The sequence below is a fragment of the Corvus cornix genome, chromosome 3 (genome assembly GCF_000738735.6).
Source record: "Corvus cornix cornix isolate S_Up_H32 chromosome 3, ASM73873v5, whole genome shotgun sequence".
Classification (NCBI taxonomy): domain Eukaryota; kingdom Metazoa; phylum Chordata; class Aves; order Passeriformes; family Corvidae; genus Corvus; species Corvus cornix.
Genome location: NC_047056.1, coordinates 68,713,737 through 68,733,052, shown reverse-complemented (window position 1 = coordinate 68,733,052; position 19,316 = coordinate 68,713,737). Strand labels below are relative to the sequence as shown.

General features: G+C 38.1%; 1 protein-coding gene across 2 annotated transcripts in view; it reads right to left on the bottom strand.

The window, feature by feature from the left end:
- The window catches only part of CDK19 (cyclin dependent kinase 19), a 121,184-nt gene that overhangs the window by 20,978 nt on the left and 80,890 nt on the right, over positions 1 to 19,316 (bottom strand). For both annotated transcript variants that reach the window (XM_039568667.1, XM_039568666.1), the window contains exons 5-6: positions 15,004 to 15,061; positions 13,638 to 13,769 (exon numbers count right to left, since the gene is read on the bottom strand). In XM_039568667.1, coding sequence (XP_039424601.1) covers positions 13,638 to 13,769; positions 15,004 to 15,061 — 190 coding nt within the window. The remainder of the gene's footprint in view (positions 1 to 13,637; positions 13,770 to 15,003; positions 15,062 to 19,316) is intronic.

The following is a 19,316-nucleotide window of genomic DNA, read 5'->3' as shown; positions in this document are numbered from 1 at the left end:
ACCTCATCTTGAACACATCCTTGGCATATATTGATACGATTCACAGTTAATGATTTTCTGCCAAGATTAGCTAGTTTGTCTGTTTCTTGTAAAAACATTCATTATTTGCAAAAATAATGTACCACATGTGGCATTTTTTCTAGCAGGAATGCCTCATTAAATTCTGCAAAGTTTAAACACTTCATAAATACAAGCAGTCTTAGTAAGTATTTATCTCCTATACTGTTCATAATAGTCAACCAAATACCAAATTTTAGGTCTAACTATGGAAAAGAAGTCCTTGTCTAGTGCCATTTAAGGTTTTCCATTTGTGATCCTTCAAAATTAATGATTATTACATCTATTCCAAATATATTCCAACTAACATGTACTACCCCTCAGAAGTGGGCAATGACAGAGCAGAGCTTAAAACACACAAGTAGTATTTTTCAAGTACAATGTATTATTAGTCTAATGCACATCATCTGCCTCTAGCCCAAAAGCAGCTTCTTATGTTGTTGTATAAAAATTTCATTATAAATAAAACTTCTTTTAAAGCACGCACCAAAGTAAGTGGCAAAAATTATCCAACAATTACTTCTCTCCTCTCCCCTCTACTAATGATCAGGAGGGTGAGTGACCTCACTGCTCTTGAGCCAAAGTTAAAACTACTGAAGGTATCCATTTGTTATGTCCCAGACCCACTGAAAACTGGGACACAAAGGTCCTACAGAGTTGCACTGGGTACTAAATGTTTTCCCATCTGATGTCTTGGGAGGATCCTAATAAGTCTGCCAGAGTAACACAACCATTTCTGTAAAGATGGCTCTGTTTCCTACAGTCTCTTCTACTGTCATCAGGCTTCAGGGCCGACCCATGGTAAAATTTTTTTACTGTTTGTTGGGCTGGGTTGTTTTGTTGGAGTTCTCCTCCCCTCCCAAGACTTACAGATTCCTCACTTTCCCCAAGTTCACACTGGAACTGAGTGTAAGCCAATTTTACTCCCTGGCTCTAGAAAGACAAAAACTTCCCCAGGTTCCATTCAAACCTGTTCTCAAGTGAAATATTCTTCCACTATGACAATACTTCTCAAGTACTTACACAATTTTACAAAAAGAAAAAAAAAAATAGCCTTTTACGGATGGACACTTGTGATTGGTAAGCACACTTCCCATACAAATTACTAAAAGATTATTAAAATATTTCTATGGCTGTCTATGTCCCAGTTTTAAAACCTGGGGCTCTAATAGCTTTACAGGTCAGCTGAGAAAATCCTGTGTGTCCTGCTCTACTTCAGCACTGTAGCCAAGAAGCAAGAACAAAGGGATGGTGTTTCAACGATAGGGCTGATTAAGCAGACAAATGCTCGTGTATTCTTTCATTTCTGTGGCACAATAATCTCATGTCTGTATTTGTTCCAGTATCTTGGAAACATTATTTAAGAATAGTATGACCACTTAAGACAGTAAGACAATTTATTAAGCAATATCCTTGACTCTTAAAAGGAAACATCTTTTCCCATACATATTAACCAAAACTTTTCACTGAACACAGGACAGAACCCAAGATTCAATACATCGTAATTCTTAACTATATCCAAGAAAATAAATAAACAGTCTCTTAGTGTCATAGAATTCTTTAATAAAATTCTCTTAAAGAAAGTAAGTAAAGACTTGGAAAACACCTATTTAGGTGCAATCAATCTGAGGAATTCATCATTAGTGAGGTTTAGCACAATAGCATCAGTACTCAACCAAACTGCTTTTTCCTGTGGTAGTTTTGAACACAAAGTCTAGACTCTTGGACACATGTGAATGCTGGTAAAGGCAGTGAAGAGCAGAAGGACAGACAGCAGAATACAGCTTCCCTGCACCTGCCAAGGGCTAATGCAACAACCAGGGTACCCAAAAGCTAGTTAGCAAGGCCTTAGCCCAAACAAGGCTTTTCAGGTCATCTCTAAGAACTACAGCATTTACTTAAGATCCTCCAAAACTTTCCAATCAAGGCAAGGACATCAAGCACACCAACAGACTGGAAATCTGAAAAGGGGCTGTACAGGCAAATGTTTTTAATTTTTTTCAAGTAACCATTGAGTGGTCTAATGAAAAGGTATAACCTCTATTAAAAAATGTCCCATCTGATGCTGAGCACAACAGCACATTCTGGACATACTTGGAATCTTTATACACAAGAATCTAGGAGCACAGAGATACTACAGAAAAAGAGTTTATTAATTTTTATGCTGGTTTTAACACTAAATGAGATCTAAATAATGTATCTTTAAAGAAGGATTTCTTTGGTCTGGTAAGGTGAACAGAACATGCCTGTTATATATGTTCTGTTATCACACATATACACAAGGGAAAGACCTTCCCACTCATACATGAAGCTCCCAATTTTTATGTGCTTCATTTAAACTGTAGTCAGCAAAACAGAAGGTTGAGGAAGTGGTTAGTAGCCTTTTAAATTTGACACCTTCTATAGAGAATGGAAAATGGAGTCAAACATTTACATGTGACAGGCTTTTCAAGGGGAAGCAAAAAAATCGTGTCAGTGGGTTAAGGGTCAAAAATTTGCCATCACTCTTTGATGCTGGGCAATGTTGACCAATTTTTAACAAACAGCATCTCAACAGACCTTGACTGAAGAATAGCTTACACTGTAAAGCCATGAAGATGACTTTGCTGCAGACAGAAACAACACCTCACACTAATCTGAGGTATGTTCACAGACAGCCAACCATGTATCTAAGAACAATGTTTTATTTCAAAAGCGCATCATCTTCTGTGCCATGATGTAACATCAAGATAATTCAAAACTCTTAACTGCAAAACCATACTAACTTGAATAAGTAATGAAATCCATTATCCTTACTTTTCTTTTTACCTGTATGCCTTTATCCTAGACCCTTAAATTAAACTGCCTTCTTCTCATGTTTGCACTAACAATTTAATTAATTTCAATTAATACAACCCTAAAAATTTTAAAGCATCTTGACTGAAATTCTGAGTTCACTTAAATCGTCATTTTCTGCAGTGTTTTAATGGGCCAGGCTTTCATTATTCTCTCTTAACAGAGGTATTTCTAGGTTGTCAAAATATTTTATTTTCCCACTTACATTTCTACTCCTCAGTGTATCATTAAATGAAGATCCTGGATTATATGATTTCAGACTTCTGCTATGCATTAGATACATTATCTAGCTTGCAACATTAGACTTAAATTACTGTGCTAAGCTTGACAACACAGATACAATAGATTTAGTACAGGGAGTGGCAACAAATCCAGAGGCCCTAGGTAGTCCTTTCATGCAGCAAAAATATGATTTCATACGGCGAAATCCTGTTAAAGAACTTAATCCTTAGTTTACAGAACTTCACATCCAAGAATTTGGAAATTCCAGGTTTACGGTTCTGCATGAAACATTGTATTTAACATGTGCAGATTCCTGAAGACAGGAATCATCAAGGCTGAAATCTTACCAACAATTGTACCACAGAGCACAAGAATTCGACTTTTGCCAGCATCAGCACCTTGAGAACAAAACCTTCACCAACATTATATTGCTTTTGCAAGGATTTTCAGTGTATTTTCTTTTCAAATACTCTTCTCTCCCCACATCAGCCCCAAATCCTACACATACCACATTTTCATCAGCAATTCTTTAACTCCTCACTTGTGTCTTCAAGACTACTGCTGTATAAACTACAGATTATCTATTACATTAGCTAGCAGTAGAGCAGCTAACTTCCTTGGGAGCATGGAGTGATGGTTGCATGAATGCAGAATAGAGTGACAGTTCCATCTTCTTCCTCCTCTTCTTTCAGTTCTTCCAGAACCTGGGGCTGCTCCAGCCTCAGGTGGTGTCACTTCAGGGCAAGGAATTAGGTCAGTGGGACAAGTGCTTAGTTCTGGCAGGGAAAGTGTGTTACAGCCTTGCTTTTTCCCTAATCCTAAATCTTTAGATTTTTGGAGATGGCAGAGGAACATTATGACAACTCCAGTACCTCCAAGATTCAGCAAAGAACATACTGCTACTTTTGTTTCAGCAACAGCCATGCTTAGGGTCCAAGAGGTACCCTGGCAAGCTCTCAAGCTTTTCACGGAAACAAGGCTAAAAAGAAAAATGGCCTTTCAGTGACAACTCTTCAAAAGTCTGAGGAATGGGTGACAAAAGGCAGCTTTGTCATTTCAGGGCTACTTGCCCCTACCAAATATCAAACAACTGCATCAAGTGAAGGAAGTATGAAAACTTCTTATTGCAAAGGTCACGAGTCTCTCTTATATTGCAAAGTATTAGGCAGGTCTAATACAGAAATTGTTACTATTTCCTCCTATAATGATGACAGAATTAAGAACAGGCAAGATTAGACACTGTTTGGTAAAATAGTATTTACAAAGCTTTTCAGGAAATACGCACAGCTCTGCATTTCATAAAATCATATGAAAAAACTACTGACAACAGCAAATAAGAAAGTGGTACATACTCTTTGAAAGGGAAATATAATTTTTTTTCTAATTAAATGCAAAATATTTTAATAAACCAGCTTTTTTTGTACACAGTGGAGCTCTGTGCAGGTAAACTCCATGCTAACTAAAGAGGAACAGTGACTTTGTTATCTGTTGTGCGCTCTCACTTGGCTTGTGTCCTTAGCTATTACAACTTTTTAATAGGTCCAATATGTCAACACCTTCAGAACTAACTTAAGGTCAGCTAAAGCCCTGCTATCTGGTAGACTGAGTTGTGATAAGGAACATCTGTGAAGAATACTTTCTTGGACAGTTCCAATTCACAAGCCATGACAGTCTTTTCTAGAAGTTATTAAAGCTTTTGATGCCTACTTTATTTCAGTCAATGGAGAGGAATGCACATGAACAAACCTTGCCTCCCAGACAGTACCATTGGAGAAGCTTCTTTGTCCTTCCAAACAGAGTGTTTTACTTTACAGTATCTTAACGTTTCTGTTACTAAGGTTTTCAGTCCTACAGTTATTTCTAGTAAGGCACTGACAACAACTCCAACGTAATTATAGGCAACTCCATTGGATAATACATGAAATAAACCAGCGTGAGGAATAATTCTGCTGTCAGTCACAGTTATTGACAAGAAGTCAACTTATGAAGCAATCACACCTGTCCTGAAAACCAGTCATTCTACTTGATCAGTGCTGTAATGTTGAAAGTTTCAGTTGATATTGCTGAAGTAATTATACCTGAGGATCAAACTGATGGATCAGCTAAAACAACTCCTCTGCACCAGAAGTATGCATCTTGTTAGGATAGCAAGCACTTGGTTTTCAGCCAAAATCAACTCTTATGAGCCAACTTTTCAGATTTGGTAGCAAAAAGCGCACATTAAAAGCCTTTATTACTGCACAGTATAATGAGGGTAAAATGTTTATGGAACCAGCTTTCACAAGGAAAACTCCTGTCTTACTTCCCTAAGTAATCTTTCTTTAAAAAACCTTAATCTTTTTTTTAAACTGAGTTCATGGCATAGGTTGCTCAGGAAGATTAGAGAATCAATGCTGCTGCTGCAAAGCTCATCTGTCTGGTAAAAGGCGAAGTCAGTGAGATCCTAGGGAAGTATGAGGCCCCATGGTTATTAACAGTTTGGAAGAACACAAAGCTGATACTTGGAGGGAAAAACAATTAGAAGGAAAAAAGACACGGAACTAAAACTATGACCAGTATGGAGGATTTTTGGCCCACAAATCATTGACAACTCTTGATCTACATGGGACTAAGCGTAGACAGATTTTTGAAGGCACTTCTTGCTCAAAAGTGGGTTTTTATCACAGCTATTGCTATAGAGGATATTCTGCCTTCTGAGTACTTTTATATTCTTTTTCCTGTTCTAAAATAAGCCATGTACAGCCAAGTCAATGCAACAGCATATGTGCCAAAATACCAAACAAAACGGCAAAAGCATCCAGTACTTCCCTTTGTAAGTGTTGCAAGGGGAGAGAGTCATGAGAATACAAAAAGTATTGGGTGACCACATGTGGAAGCTTACACGTTAATTTACCAAGCAATCCAAATCAGGACAATTAGCAGATTGTAGTTGTGATTGAAGATTTAGTGGTTTTGTTCTCCTTTTCTTTCCTTTTTTGTTTTTATTGTCCAGAATGTGTGTATTTCTCAAGTTAATTCCAGATGCTAAGTGACATCCCAGGTCCTCAGACAAATAATCCATTCATTGAGTTAACAAAAACAATTTACAGCATACTTGTACTGGAGCACCCCATTATCCTTAACTGACTTTATCTCCAGTGCCGCTGTCCGTGGATTGGCGGTGCCGGATGGTGAGGTGCCGCAACCCTCCTAAAAGCATCTCCTTAGCGAAGCCGCTTGGCAGGACCAGCACACACTCACACACACGCGCACGCACACACACACGGATAGCTCCAGAAAATGGGTCGATGACACAGAACAGGAAGGATCTTTGTATGGGGTTCCACGGGAGGTGTTTAATGCAGCCATGCTCCTGTAGGGTTCCAGGGATGAAGACAAAGAACACTGGAGGGTCCAGGTTTAAATACGGGAGCGGGCGATCATCACAGACCAATGATCCGAAGGGCACGGGGCCAGTACAAAGGCGGGACTGGGGAATGGGAGCCAATGGGAAAATTCTGGGGGGGTGGTGAGGGGCAAGAGCCAATGGGGGGAACCTGGAGTGGAGAACTTTCTAGCGTGTGGGATATATAAGGTAACAAGGGGCAGGGAGGCCAACAGCCAGCCAGGGAAGCAGAACTGGGGTATATTAACATACCAAAGCACAGCATCCTGGGGGAAGCCTTTTCTGTCACCCTAACCTGGGGAGGAATCTCTGGTACTAGGGATGTCTCACCACTGGATTCTCTTTGGCCTTTGTACCACAGGCCCACCAGCCTCCATATCCAGGACAATACCATTAAGCAGCGTCCCCATTTTATAGATAATGAAACAACACTTGGGATGGAATAAATGAAATGTGGCCAACTACACAACACTTGGGACTGAATCAGTATTTAAAGTCAAGTCTTTTGAGACCCAGCTTACTGTCCTAAGAAATGAAACTCAGTCTGGCCCGCTTTAAAGTACCTCCATTGGTTTTACACCAGCAGAGACAGGTCAGACTCACAGCACTGTTCTCATTCTTCTGACTGTTAAACTACTACAACACCTCTCAGACTCTTTAGAGTTGACAATGGCCAGCAGCTTTACTTTCTAACGCCCAGACATAACATATTTGAGAAGCAAGAGTAATAGAGGAGTTAGAAGAAAGCAGGAACTAGATCACAAAAGAGTTAATGTGTTAAAGTTTGCAACAATCCTGCAGACTCTACTCCTTGAGTTGCTGTCAGCATCCCAAGCTTCCCAAAATACTAATATAACTTTAAAATATTCTAATTAGGTGATCTAATAATCCTTTATATAACTTTACATTTCTTAGATTATTGTAGTAGTGTAGAAAATGCTTTTTATTTTTTAATAAAAGAAGCTTATATAGTATTCTAGACATATTTTCCTATTTTAGAGAGCAAGAAGAAAAAACAGCAGTAAATCATCCAGTATCTGCAATAACTAGATAAGAGAGCAGCAATTAATCCTTGGTATTAAAATATTTTGCCTCTCAGAAAAAGCGTAAGGACAACTTTGATAATCAAAATTAAGAAAGTTTACCACATGCCAAAACAAGCTTACCACAAAATATCATCTGAATCCAATTACTCCTCATGTTGTATAACATTTCCCAGGGCATGAACAAGGCTCCCTTCTTGGTGTAGCCTGAGCTTTTCTTTTCAGCATGCATAAATGAGTATTTTCAAGCCTCTCTGATTTATTTTTCTAGTTTTTCCACAACCCCATCCTCAAATCACAACCTCTCACAAACAAGAATGTGGATTCCTGTGCAGCAGTCAAATGCTGACTATGGATTTGTTCTTCTCAATTATTTCTCATGGATCTTTAAGAACTGTCCCCCTGCTCCTGTGACTCCACAGACAACAGGTGGGAACCTCCCCTGTACATTTCTCCTGAAGAGTTTTCAATCGTCTGGTTGGTCCCACCCGTAATTTCTCATTTACCAGATTTTCCAGATAGGTCTTATTTTTTTTCCTCCCAACCCTCCCAGAACATGAGACCAAAAGAATTTCAGGCATCAGTCCAAGATATCCAGAGGCCCACAGCCTGGCCAGCACACCAACAATCTGTGCACGCACAGTAAGGACATCTGATGCACTCGGCATGTGCGGGACTCACTGCATAAGCAATATGGAACACATATGGACATACTTCCTTCCTAAATCCAACATAATACACCCTAGACATTTCCCTCTCTTTTTTTCCTGCATGAGGGCAAACAGAGTTGCTGAAACTCTGACAGATCCTAGCATTCATTATAAATTCATTCATTCTGATACACCAAATATTTTCCTGTGACATGTGCTTTCAATGGCATTTTGATATCTGCTTATACCTTTCACACATTTCCAGTTTCCATAACTACATGGTAGTCTGGAAATAGAATGAGGTGACAGTGCACTACCCAGGCTTTGAATTACAGTTTCTCTATACCTAATTCTCATTTGGGCTGGTAAATGCAGTTACCACACAGCCATTTCTGACATTTCTGCTGACTTATAATTTAGACAAGTGCAAAAAGGTAACTAAGAAATAGAGATTTCTCAGGTTTCCAGACTTATTTTTTCACAATAAACAAGCCTACCCTTTTTTGGTTCATGACAGTGTTTTAGCCTTGCTTAATGGGTGGTTGAATGATCACTTTTTGTCAACAAAATCCAAACCATCTGAAATATTCTAAGTCACCTAATGCCATTTATCAAATATGCTATTGCTTTAAATTAAGGCAAGTGGTAAGGAGAGGTAAGATAACATGCTTGTTTGATAGCACTGATAACTATACAAGCTGCAGCTTGATAAAAACAAGTCATAATTATGTTATTACCTTGATATGCTACAAGATGCCCCAGAATGAATCATACTAGAGACTGCCACATGCTTTCTTAAAAACCTATGATGAAAGAGTTCTTCTACTTGCTTTACCTACTAAAACATTCTTTTCTAATCTGATGTTCCCAGAGTAAAAAAACCCAACTGATTAATGTCTCCTTTCAAGCTCAAAGTCAGCTTAACTTTTCCTTCATTTTACCACAATCATTTCCTTTGGTTTCCTTAAGATTAAAGTGCAGAAGTCTTTGCCCATGCAAGAAAGGAGCACTGTATCTTGCACTGTACCTTACTTCAACCTTGTTTCTTTAGTATTTTGAGCACAAAGACATTTTCCGTTGTCCTGGATTTTCTGGTCGTTCAGTAATTTTATTAAAGTTTCCATGATGGCAAGCAATTTACATTTTTGCAGTTACTTGGTTTCACCTGAAGCTTGTTCAAGTTACTTTTATTTGCAGGTTTTACATCTTTGCTAAAGTATTATAATGAACACAGATTCTATAGAATAGAAATAGAAACAGATTCCATTTTTGAATTATGATGCTGAAAATCTAGAAAACCTTGACCTGCCATAGTGAATTTAGTACAGATTAAATTGTGGTAATGGAAAAGAGAGTGAACTTTGGCTTCTATAACACCATTTTCCCAATTTGCATTCATCTGGTAAGTTAATTACTCATAACTATAGGAGCAGATATTACATGTGAAACTTTATTAACAAGTAGGGCTTACATTATAAACATTCACAGTTCAGGAAACGAAATAATACTCTCCATGAAACCCTAACATGGGCTTTTTACTATCCTTTTAACATGCAGAAAGCAAAAGCTATTTCTGTTCTTCAGCAATACTATATTCCCGATTCCTACATCTCTTTAAAACATGATGTCAAATATATGATGAACAACTACCTGTTCTGCAAGGAAATAAATTAAAAGTAGAATATTTCATTCATAGGAAGAGACAAACTAAATAAACAAAAAATGTCACTGAAAAATCACCCCTAAAATAATGAAATATGCTTAAGTATTGTTTTGTGTAATATATAGCACTTTCTAAACAGACTGTATTCACTCCAATTTTCCCTCAAAGTTAAACCCACAAAATGTAACTAAGATCAGGTCCAGAAATCAAAACCAAAAATCCTGAACAAGTCAAAAGTCAAATTCTAATTTCAGTCTGATCTTGTATGAGAATTATTTACATGCAAGCAAGCACACCTAAAGGCTTTATTACAAGAATAAACTGGAAACTATAGTAGACAGTGCCCAGGATATTTTGAATACACTGCTAATAATTAAATTATATGTGAAACAAAGATAAGGAAGAGAGTATTACATGTAGAATATAAAAAATGCATTTAAAATAAAGTAAAAACAAGATAAAGTCAGTAAAAACCTAAGCAAACATCTGAATCATGTAGCGGCTGTTGGACAATGTTGAGGACGTTGTAGAAGAGAACTGATGACAATGATTTCCTAGTAAATTCAAACAAAAATATTTCTCACTATGAAAAAACTGAAAGAGAAAACTCTGCTTTTAGCCTTATGTGTATTTACTAATCAATAAAAGTAATATATTATCTAAAAGACATGGGAAAATAGCTATGGAAAACAAGTAGCTATACTCAATAACCTGTCTTTTTTTTTTTTATAATTTGCTATATCTAATCACCTTTCTTCTAAATTATTGTTTCCAACTCAAGAGCAATTATGTGAGAATCTTGATTTTTGAGTTATTACTAAAAGCAATACATTAGACTTCCTGAGAATTATGTAATATTAAGAGATCTTAAAATTGTATTTCTTGCACAGAGATTTAAGAGAAAGTTTTAAAAGTTGCATCATCTGCCAAAAACATTAGCATTTGAATTAAACTCTCACTAGCATGCTTAGCTCATGAAAATGGCCTTTTTTTAAGTGCACATAGTGCTTGAAGCAAAACACAAGTCTGGACTCAATAAACTGCATGAACATCACCACTGTCATTTTGTTACTCTCTTGTTCCCTCTGCCTTAAAACTGCATATGTATCAGCTCCATGTACCTTTTTTCTTTTCCCTTCTCTTCAATCACATGCTCCTCTAATCCTTCAAATCAGCCTACAAATCTCAACTTGCAACTTTCCTTGTTCTCATTTCCGTATTTTTTATCTTGCTGCCCAAACTGTTTTGAGTGCCCCTCAGCACTCCCACTGCATGCCAGGTACTATGTAACCATTCACACCCCTCCTGGGTGACTCACTGGTGTGATACAAGAAATAAAAGCCTCAGAAATAATAAACTACTAGCAAAACCAGATCTCTCCAAAGTACCATTGTCCTCTAAAGTTTCATAAGAACTTCTTGCCTGTGTTTTAGTATAAACTAGAGATCCCTTAGGGCAAGAACCAAGTTATTTATGACATAATTAAACAAACAACAGCATTATACTAATTCATCCTTCAAAGAGATACCCTGAGATAATGATACATATCACTCACCCAAATCTCTAAACAATATGCTATCTATCAAAACCAGGTAGCTGTCAGTTGAGGTAACTTCCCCATACCACACACACAGGTCAGTCAGTAATCTGGTCCATCTGCATCAGTGTTTTCCACTATGAACATAGGGCAATTTAACCATCTAATTTACAGGTGTTTGAGGCAATCCGGTTGGTATTTTCTTTAAAACACTTCTGCAAACAGAGACTTAGTAGCTAGCAGCCCAGTCTGCATGGTGGCAGGTATGAAGCAGGCTCTAAGAGTCTGCTTCTGCCACCACGGGATTGTGCCAGAACCATGCAGGGGACGGGGCATTACAAAGCTCCATCCCCAGCTCCCACTGGAGCAGATACCCTGGGATACCTCTGTCTCAGTTGAGGCAGAACTCCAGAGGGAGAGTGCTGCCATGCAGGAGTCAGTCTGCAGGGTGACACTGGCCTCACATTGGGAGATACACCCTGCTTGGGGCACTGGGACACCAGCAAAAGGAGCTGTGGGAGGAGGTGAAGAGACCATGGGGCATCAGGAGAACAAACAGAACACAAACACGGTTACTTCAGGGATGCTGAAAAGATTTCTAGAGGACTTGGGGGTAAACTATATGTGTCATTCCTCAGGTCTGCTACTGAGGAAGAAGGAAGAACTGGTTGGGGATATGATAATCAATGGCAGCCTTGGCTGTAACAACCATAAAACAGTGGAGTAACGAAGGCCAAGGAGCAGAGGTAACCAGCATGGTCAGAGGCTGGAGAGCCTGCTCTGGGAGAGGATACTGAGGGACATGGGCTTGTTCAGACTGAAGAGGAATCTATGAGCATCCCCCAGTACCTACACAGAGGTGACCAAGATGACGGAGCCAGGCTCTTACAATGGCATACGACAGGAGAGTGAGAGATTATTGGCATAAACCAAACCAAGAAATTGTAACTAGGTATAAAGAAAAAATTCTTTACTAGGAGGGTGATTTTGCAGTGGAACAGGTTAACCAGAGAGGGTGTGAAATCTTTGTTGTTAGAGGTTTTCAAGATGTAGCTGGCCAAACCCCTCAACAGACCAGGCAGAATTCATAATGGGCACTGCTTTGGGCAGGAGGATGAACAAGAAACCTCCTAAGGTCCCTTTTGACCTGACTGAATCTGTCTGCAATTAGTATTTTTCTTTGGACCAGGTTTTTGGTTTTGAAATGGATCAGATTTCCCCCACTTCTGATACTTCAGCTTCTGCTGCAGAGTTCTAGAGTACACAAAATAAACTCCTGCACTGGAGGAGTCCAAATGGAAGTGGAAAGGAGTAAAGAAATGAAAAGTACAAGTCTACATCAAAAAAGTCAGGTGTCAGTTCATTCATTCTCCAAACGTTTCCCTGTATATGGTAGTTGAATAAACAGGAGTTACTTGGGGAAAAAAAAAAACAACACACTGTGAGCCTTAGAAGTGTTGGTCCACCCAAGGGAACACTCAAACTGAGATGCCAGTATGACACAGTATTCTGTAACTCTCTGAAAAAAGGCCCACAAAGCATCTCCAAAGACTTCTGCAACAGAAAAATGCCTGCCAAGAAAGCCACCTCTGTACTCATAGGAATGATTTAACACTATTAACAGAGGGTCACTCTTTCCTTTGCAGTTCAATATGTAACCCAACCATGCAGCCAGGATACCTCCCATGCACCTCAATGCTCTAGTTCTCCAAACAGCTGGGCACCCAGGCTGATTGTGCTTCTGGAACTTAGCAGGGGACAAACAGCCTGGCTACCAGCATTTCCTGAATGTGGAGCTTCATAAATCATCAGGAGTAAACAACGTGCACATTATGCACAGCACAGGAGACCAGCCCTCTGCTTATCAAGCCACACATTTCATAGAAGCATCTAGACATGTAACACCCGACAAGACTGCCATAGCTGTTTCCCTTTTGAAGGTTTACAACATTACAAGATTCTAAGCCTATATTAAGAAAACATATAAACCAATTCAAAGGATATTTTTGTTTTAAAAACAAAACAAAACAAACAACATACTTTAAATGTCTAGGTTATATTGAAAAATAAAAGCACCATCTTCAAAAAGTTTTAATCTTGATTAATCTTTTATGGATGGGATCATCTGCTACTACTTCAGGGACAAAACCCCAAAACTAGCTGGTCAGCTGATCATCATATCTCTTGTAAGGCTACTATCCTTACAGAACTTGCAGGCAAACGTCCTTCTTACAGGACAACTTACCAATGGCCTTTGTGTAATGTCTGGCCCCAAGTAACAGCTCTGGAGCTCTGTACCAGAATGTCACCACAACTGGATCCAAGTCTGCCAATGGCTTCAAAGGCGAGTTAAACAATCTTGCAAAACCCATATCAGCTGGAGAATGGGGAGAAAAAATGAGAAGAGTATTTAAATTTTAATACAAATAAATCAGAATTTAACAGTATTGTCAAAAAACAATTACAACAATAGCTCAAAAACATTAAAAATTAAAAATCAAAGTTTCTAACAAAACAAAAACTACTTACAACAATACTGGACCAAATTTATCTAAGGCTAAATGCAATTTACTTCATTCCTAAGACTATGAAGGATAACATCTGGTGTTTTTTCATCATGGTATTGTAAAACTTTACATAACACAGATGCCTGTTCATTTTTTAAAACTGTAACAGAAACTTGGTTAACTGAAGTTGAGTAGTAGGTCTCTAATGTACATTTTCTCCTTTATTTTTATAGATGCTTACAAAACTGTGAGTCCTTGTGGCCGCTGTATATTTACCCAAAGTGCAAAACCAAAATGACTGCAGTGTAGATTGTTTTGCACTACTTTTCAAGGCGTGCCTCCTACTTGACTTGGAGGAATGAGGTTCAGAGTCAGTCAGCATGTGCTGTTACAGAGATGTATTTTAAAACTAAGCATTCATTCTATAGAATTCAAAAATTCTCTTTAGAATGAGCCTTGTAAGTAACAGTAAGAAATGCTAGATGGAATGCACAAAATTTGGTGTACTGTCAAACCCACACATTTTAAACCCAATTCAAATCTGAAACTTTTATTTTACACAAACTTGAGTATTGCCACATGCTTTATTTAAAAAAGGTAATACCCACATCACTAAAACTGAGAAGGTAATTAGATTTTGGATAAAGACCATCACAGCTACATGTGTTACTCATCTTGACACCAAATAACTTTTGTGTCGCAAACCTTTGGATCTCTACAAACGTGCAGTAATGTTATTTATATTAAAAATTTTTAAAAAGCACAATTTATAAGTAACAATGCTAACTTATGCTAACTAATCATAGTAGAAGTCAAAAGAACCTTGGCCATCAGCACTGATCTCTGTAATTATTACTTTTTTGTTTCATACAGATGTTTTTATATATCATCAAATAACCTTGGCAAGCTTAGAAGTGTCTAATAATATACTTGGAATTTCTTAAGTCTGTAAACTCAGTGAATGAGATTCAAAATTGAACTAGCAGTTGTAGATACATATACTCAAAGAATACTGAAGATCTGTTTCTATCTTACACTGAAGATGTCTTTTTTTTTTAATATTAAACCCTTAGCTGCACAATTAAATTTTCTCAAAATGTTTACCTATTTTAACTCTTCCTCTTTCAGGACCTTCACCCATTACCAGAATGTTTGCTGGTTTCTGGAAAACAAAAGTAGAATTTTTAGCTGACCAGCCTCTGTTGATTATTTTTAAGAATAATAAAATTACATACATTTATTTTATAATGAAAACATTTCTAGAAATATCCTTAAAAGTCTAAAATTACCATACCTTTATGTTGCTGACATTTAGTTTTTATCTCTATTTACCAATTTCACAATTAGAAAACAGAAATATACTTTGACATTTCACAGTAAGAAATGCCATCTTTAACTAAATGTGCATTTCCATTGTTACTAGAATGATTATACTCACTGGAGAGATTTTCTTCTACAAGGAAGTTTTATATCAGGCTAACTTTTATGCTACACATAAATAATCTGGTAAGAACCACTTTTGCTGGTGTAACTTATTTACAGTGATGCCAAATCTTGGTATGCAAATGGATAGGTGAGAGTCATTTTTGTTATCATCCAATATAACCACATTTTTAGAGCTGTGCTTGTTTTTAGTGTATGAATGATAAAAATTGCATGGGCAAAAGCACTTTTTTTTCCACAAAGTTGATTTCATGCTATGAGAATTCACTGGAAACAGGAGTATACACACACAGCTACATCCCAAAAGCTTTTGACAGTGCAGACAGCAGCTTTACAAGGAGAACAAAACCTTTATAGGCATTTTTTGCAATCTATTTGTTTGCAACCAGCTCTTTGTGAACACCACATAAAATCTGCACATGACATCACAGCAATTGTTCTGCAATTAGGATCTAGGTTCCCTCAGACATCAACAGTCATTCCTTGGAAGCTTTTGCCCTATTGTGTTCACAGCTGTAAAAAAAGTAAACAAGATTGAAAACATTAAGTGATTTGAATGAAGAGATGCATAACAAAGCTTCAAAGCAGAATTTTTAGAATGTTCATCCAAACAATAATTATATTTAAATCCTTAATGCCTACAGAGGGGTCTGCTCAAGCAGGATTTGTTCAAGAATCTGCAAGAGATGTCCAGAAAACCAGTGTCAGAATCTCACTTGAATTCTCAGTTCCTTGCCACTATTCACCTGAAATGAGACACTCAAACTAGAGTTACTAATTTGGCTCCAAATTACACATATTTAAGCTTTTTTTAAAAAGCAAGCAAACAAACAAACAAAAGCACCCTACTTCACCTATTCTTTCCCCTTTCCCCAGGAAGCTGGTTTTTCCCATCCCACACCCAGTGCTAGACATTGTTTCTTCCCTGGCTCCAACCACTGCCTCTCTTTCTAAATGCATCTTTTATTCCCCCTTTTTTAATTTCTAATTCTCAACACCATCCCTGACTTTTCATTCCCCAACATGTATCTGGAATCATTCAAGAGGGAATATGCACTCCCTTCTTGGAAACACAAGAGTGATTTCAATTGACCTTGAGCAAACACTCGCCAGCAAATCCAGGAAAGAGAAAGACGATGCTTGCTCTTAGCTAATATTTAATGATAATAAAATCAACACCTCAAGGCAATTGTCAAATGCTGGTTGTACGTTTATGTATTACCCTGAATTGAATATTCCAGAGAACAGAATAATCACTTTCTGCATATTCAGTAACCAGGCAGCAAGAGAAGCATGCCAAGTTGACACTACATTTTACCTTTGTTAGAAATCATATGGCTACAATTGTCCTAACCAAGAGAGCAAAACTCCAGTTTCCTTGATGAAATTCTTCCTAAACTTTTACCTAGCAACTTTGATTCAGAATTGAGTATGAGTTTACTGGATTGATGCTCCAAAGCCAATTGTATGAGGTTCAACAAGGCAAAGTGTTGGGTCCTGACCTTGGGTCACAACAATCCCATGCAGTGCTGCAGCCTGGGGAAAAGTGGCTGGAAAGCTACAGCAACAGGCACTGGAACTGGATGCCCAAGAAACTGGTAGAATCACCATCCCTGGAAGTGTTCAAAAAACATGAGGATGTGGCACTTGAGGGCATGGATTAGTGGTACACATGGTGGTGTGAGGTTAATGGTTGGACTTGATCTTAGAGGGGTTTTCCAACCTTAATGATTCTATGAATCAAAAATACTTCAACTGACCTTTACATTCAGGATTGGATTTTAAGCACTATAAAAATGCATTTATTTGTCAAATGAAGAAAGCTGATAAAAATGTAGCCACTGCACTGATTTATAAGTCAGGTTTTTTCTAATAGAAGAATTACAGTTGTAAGAAATAAACATTATAACTGCAGGAGATGTACAAAGATAAAAATTAAAATCTAAGCAGAAACAACAGGATTCTCAAAAAGAATCTCACAAGAGCCATATTTTATCTGTGACAATACAATATTCTCCAAGCAGCAATTTCTTCAGAGAAAAAAACTCCCAACTATTTTATCTGCTGACATAATCCACAATATTCACAGAACAGTTCAGGTTGGAAAGGACCTCTGGAGAGCATAAAGTCTCAAAGCAGGATTAACTACAGCAGATTGCTCAGGCCTGAGCCCAGCTGGGTTTAACCTCCATGGATGGAGACTTCACAGCCTGTCTCTGAAACCTCCAGTGTTTGACCACTCTCACAGTAAAAAAGGTTTATCGATACACTATATTTACATCTACTGCCTCCTGTTCTACCACTGGATAGCACTGCAAGGAGTCGGGCTCAGTTTTCTTTATTCACACTTATCAGGCACATATACACATTGATAAGATCCCACGACCCTTCTCTTCTTGAGATTGAATAGCCCCAGCTCCCTCAGCCTCAGACTCCCCCAAGCCCTAGGAGACCACCTTAGTGCACCCATGAATACAGGGGATACACTAGCTTAGAGTCTATGGAAGCAAGAGACTTGTCCATTTATGTATTTTTTAAGCCAGAATGTTTTGAAGAAATGTTGTTCTGATTTAAATCTGTTCTAATATGTAATCCACCAAGGATCAGAACCCCGCTCAGGCAGCCAGCAGAGAAACAAACTGATTTATAAATTCGCAGATGTCATGTTCATTAGCTCTTGTGAACCCTTCTGAGAGAGTCAGGGGCAGGGGAAACAGAGAAGGAATAAAATGGGAAACAATTAAAGACTTATTTCCAAAACAGCAAGTGCTTCTCCTGAGGCACCACCACCGGTGTGAAGACAGCAGGCATTTCATGGATGGCAACCTGACACCTGCAGGATCCCCACTGTCTCAGTAACATCTTGCATCGTGGCACCTTCCTGCAAGGTGAGAAGTCTTGGTTCCACCCTGTTCCTTAAATAACAAGAAGCATGTATCTCGACTTCTTATTTCCCACATGAGCAATTTTACCACTTGGTTATCTACTAACCAGCACTTCCTGAGTTCCTCTTGCTAATCAGAGCTGTTCTGGCTGGGAAAGGCTAAACACTAAGCCTGATGGGACCCACCTTTTCGAGATGCAATATATGATATCCAGTTCCTGTGCCCATGAATTTTTATTTAATAAACAGTCACAGAGGAGCTTAAAACATAGTCACATATTTTGTGGTTGTTTTATATAATAATGGCTTGAATACTGTAAAGCTCGCCCCAGAGTCTTCACAATGCACATACCACGTTGAGAGTAACACAACCCCCACAGAGCAGCAGTGCTTGGCTAAACAAGCGGCACCAAGGCAGAGCAGCAGAACTTTAGGTGCTCAGGTATGGACGAAAGACTGGTTTACTTCAGAGGGATTAATCTGGCATCAGAGATCCTCAGGAAACTATGTAATGAAGGTTTCCATCATGAGGTAAGAGAAAGGACTACTAAAGGGGAATTCAAACAATCTCTGCTTCTTGGAGAAGGTAGAACGTGTTAGTTCTACCTTAGTTCTTAGAAATCTCTGAAAATGTACCATTTAAATATCAAAACATTTTACTCCAAGATAGTCACTTAGTCGACAATAAAACTACATTTTAGTACACTATAGTTACTGGACAGCTGCAAAAATCAGATTAAAATCAGGAATTAAAAAGCCCCACACTTCATGTATGTTCAGCCCACATGTAAGTCAGAAGCACCAGTCTAGTCCCTAACAAAAATCCTACTGCTATCCATGTGGTGAAGAAAACAGGGTTTCAGGTGGAAGGAACCATCAAGAACCAAGCAGCTAAAGACCAAAAGCTGACACATACTTAAGAGTAAATCATGTCTCTATCCAAGAGGACAGAATTTTAATAAAGAAAGTTTGAGAAGCCCTGCTTAAAATTATTAATTAACTCCTCTAGAGTAAAGGGTGGGACAACTCAACAAGTAGTATACTTTTCAACCAGTTACATCCTAATTAATACTCTGTTTCCCTCATACTC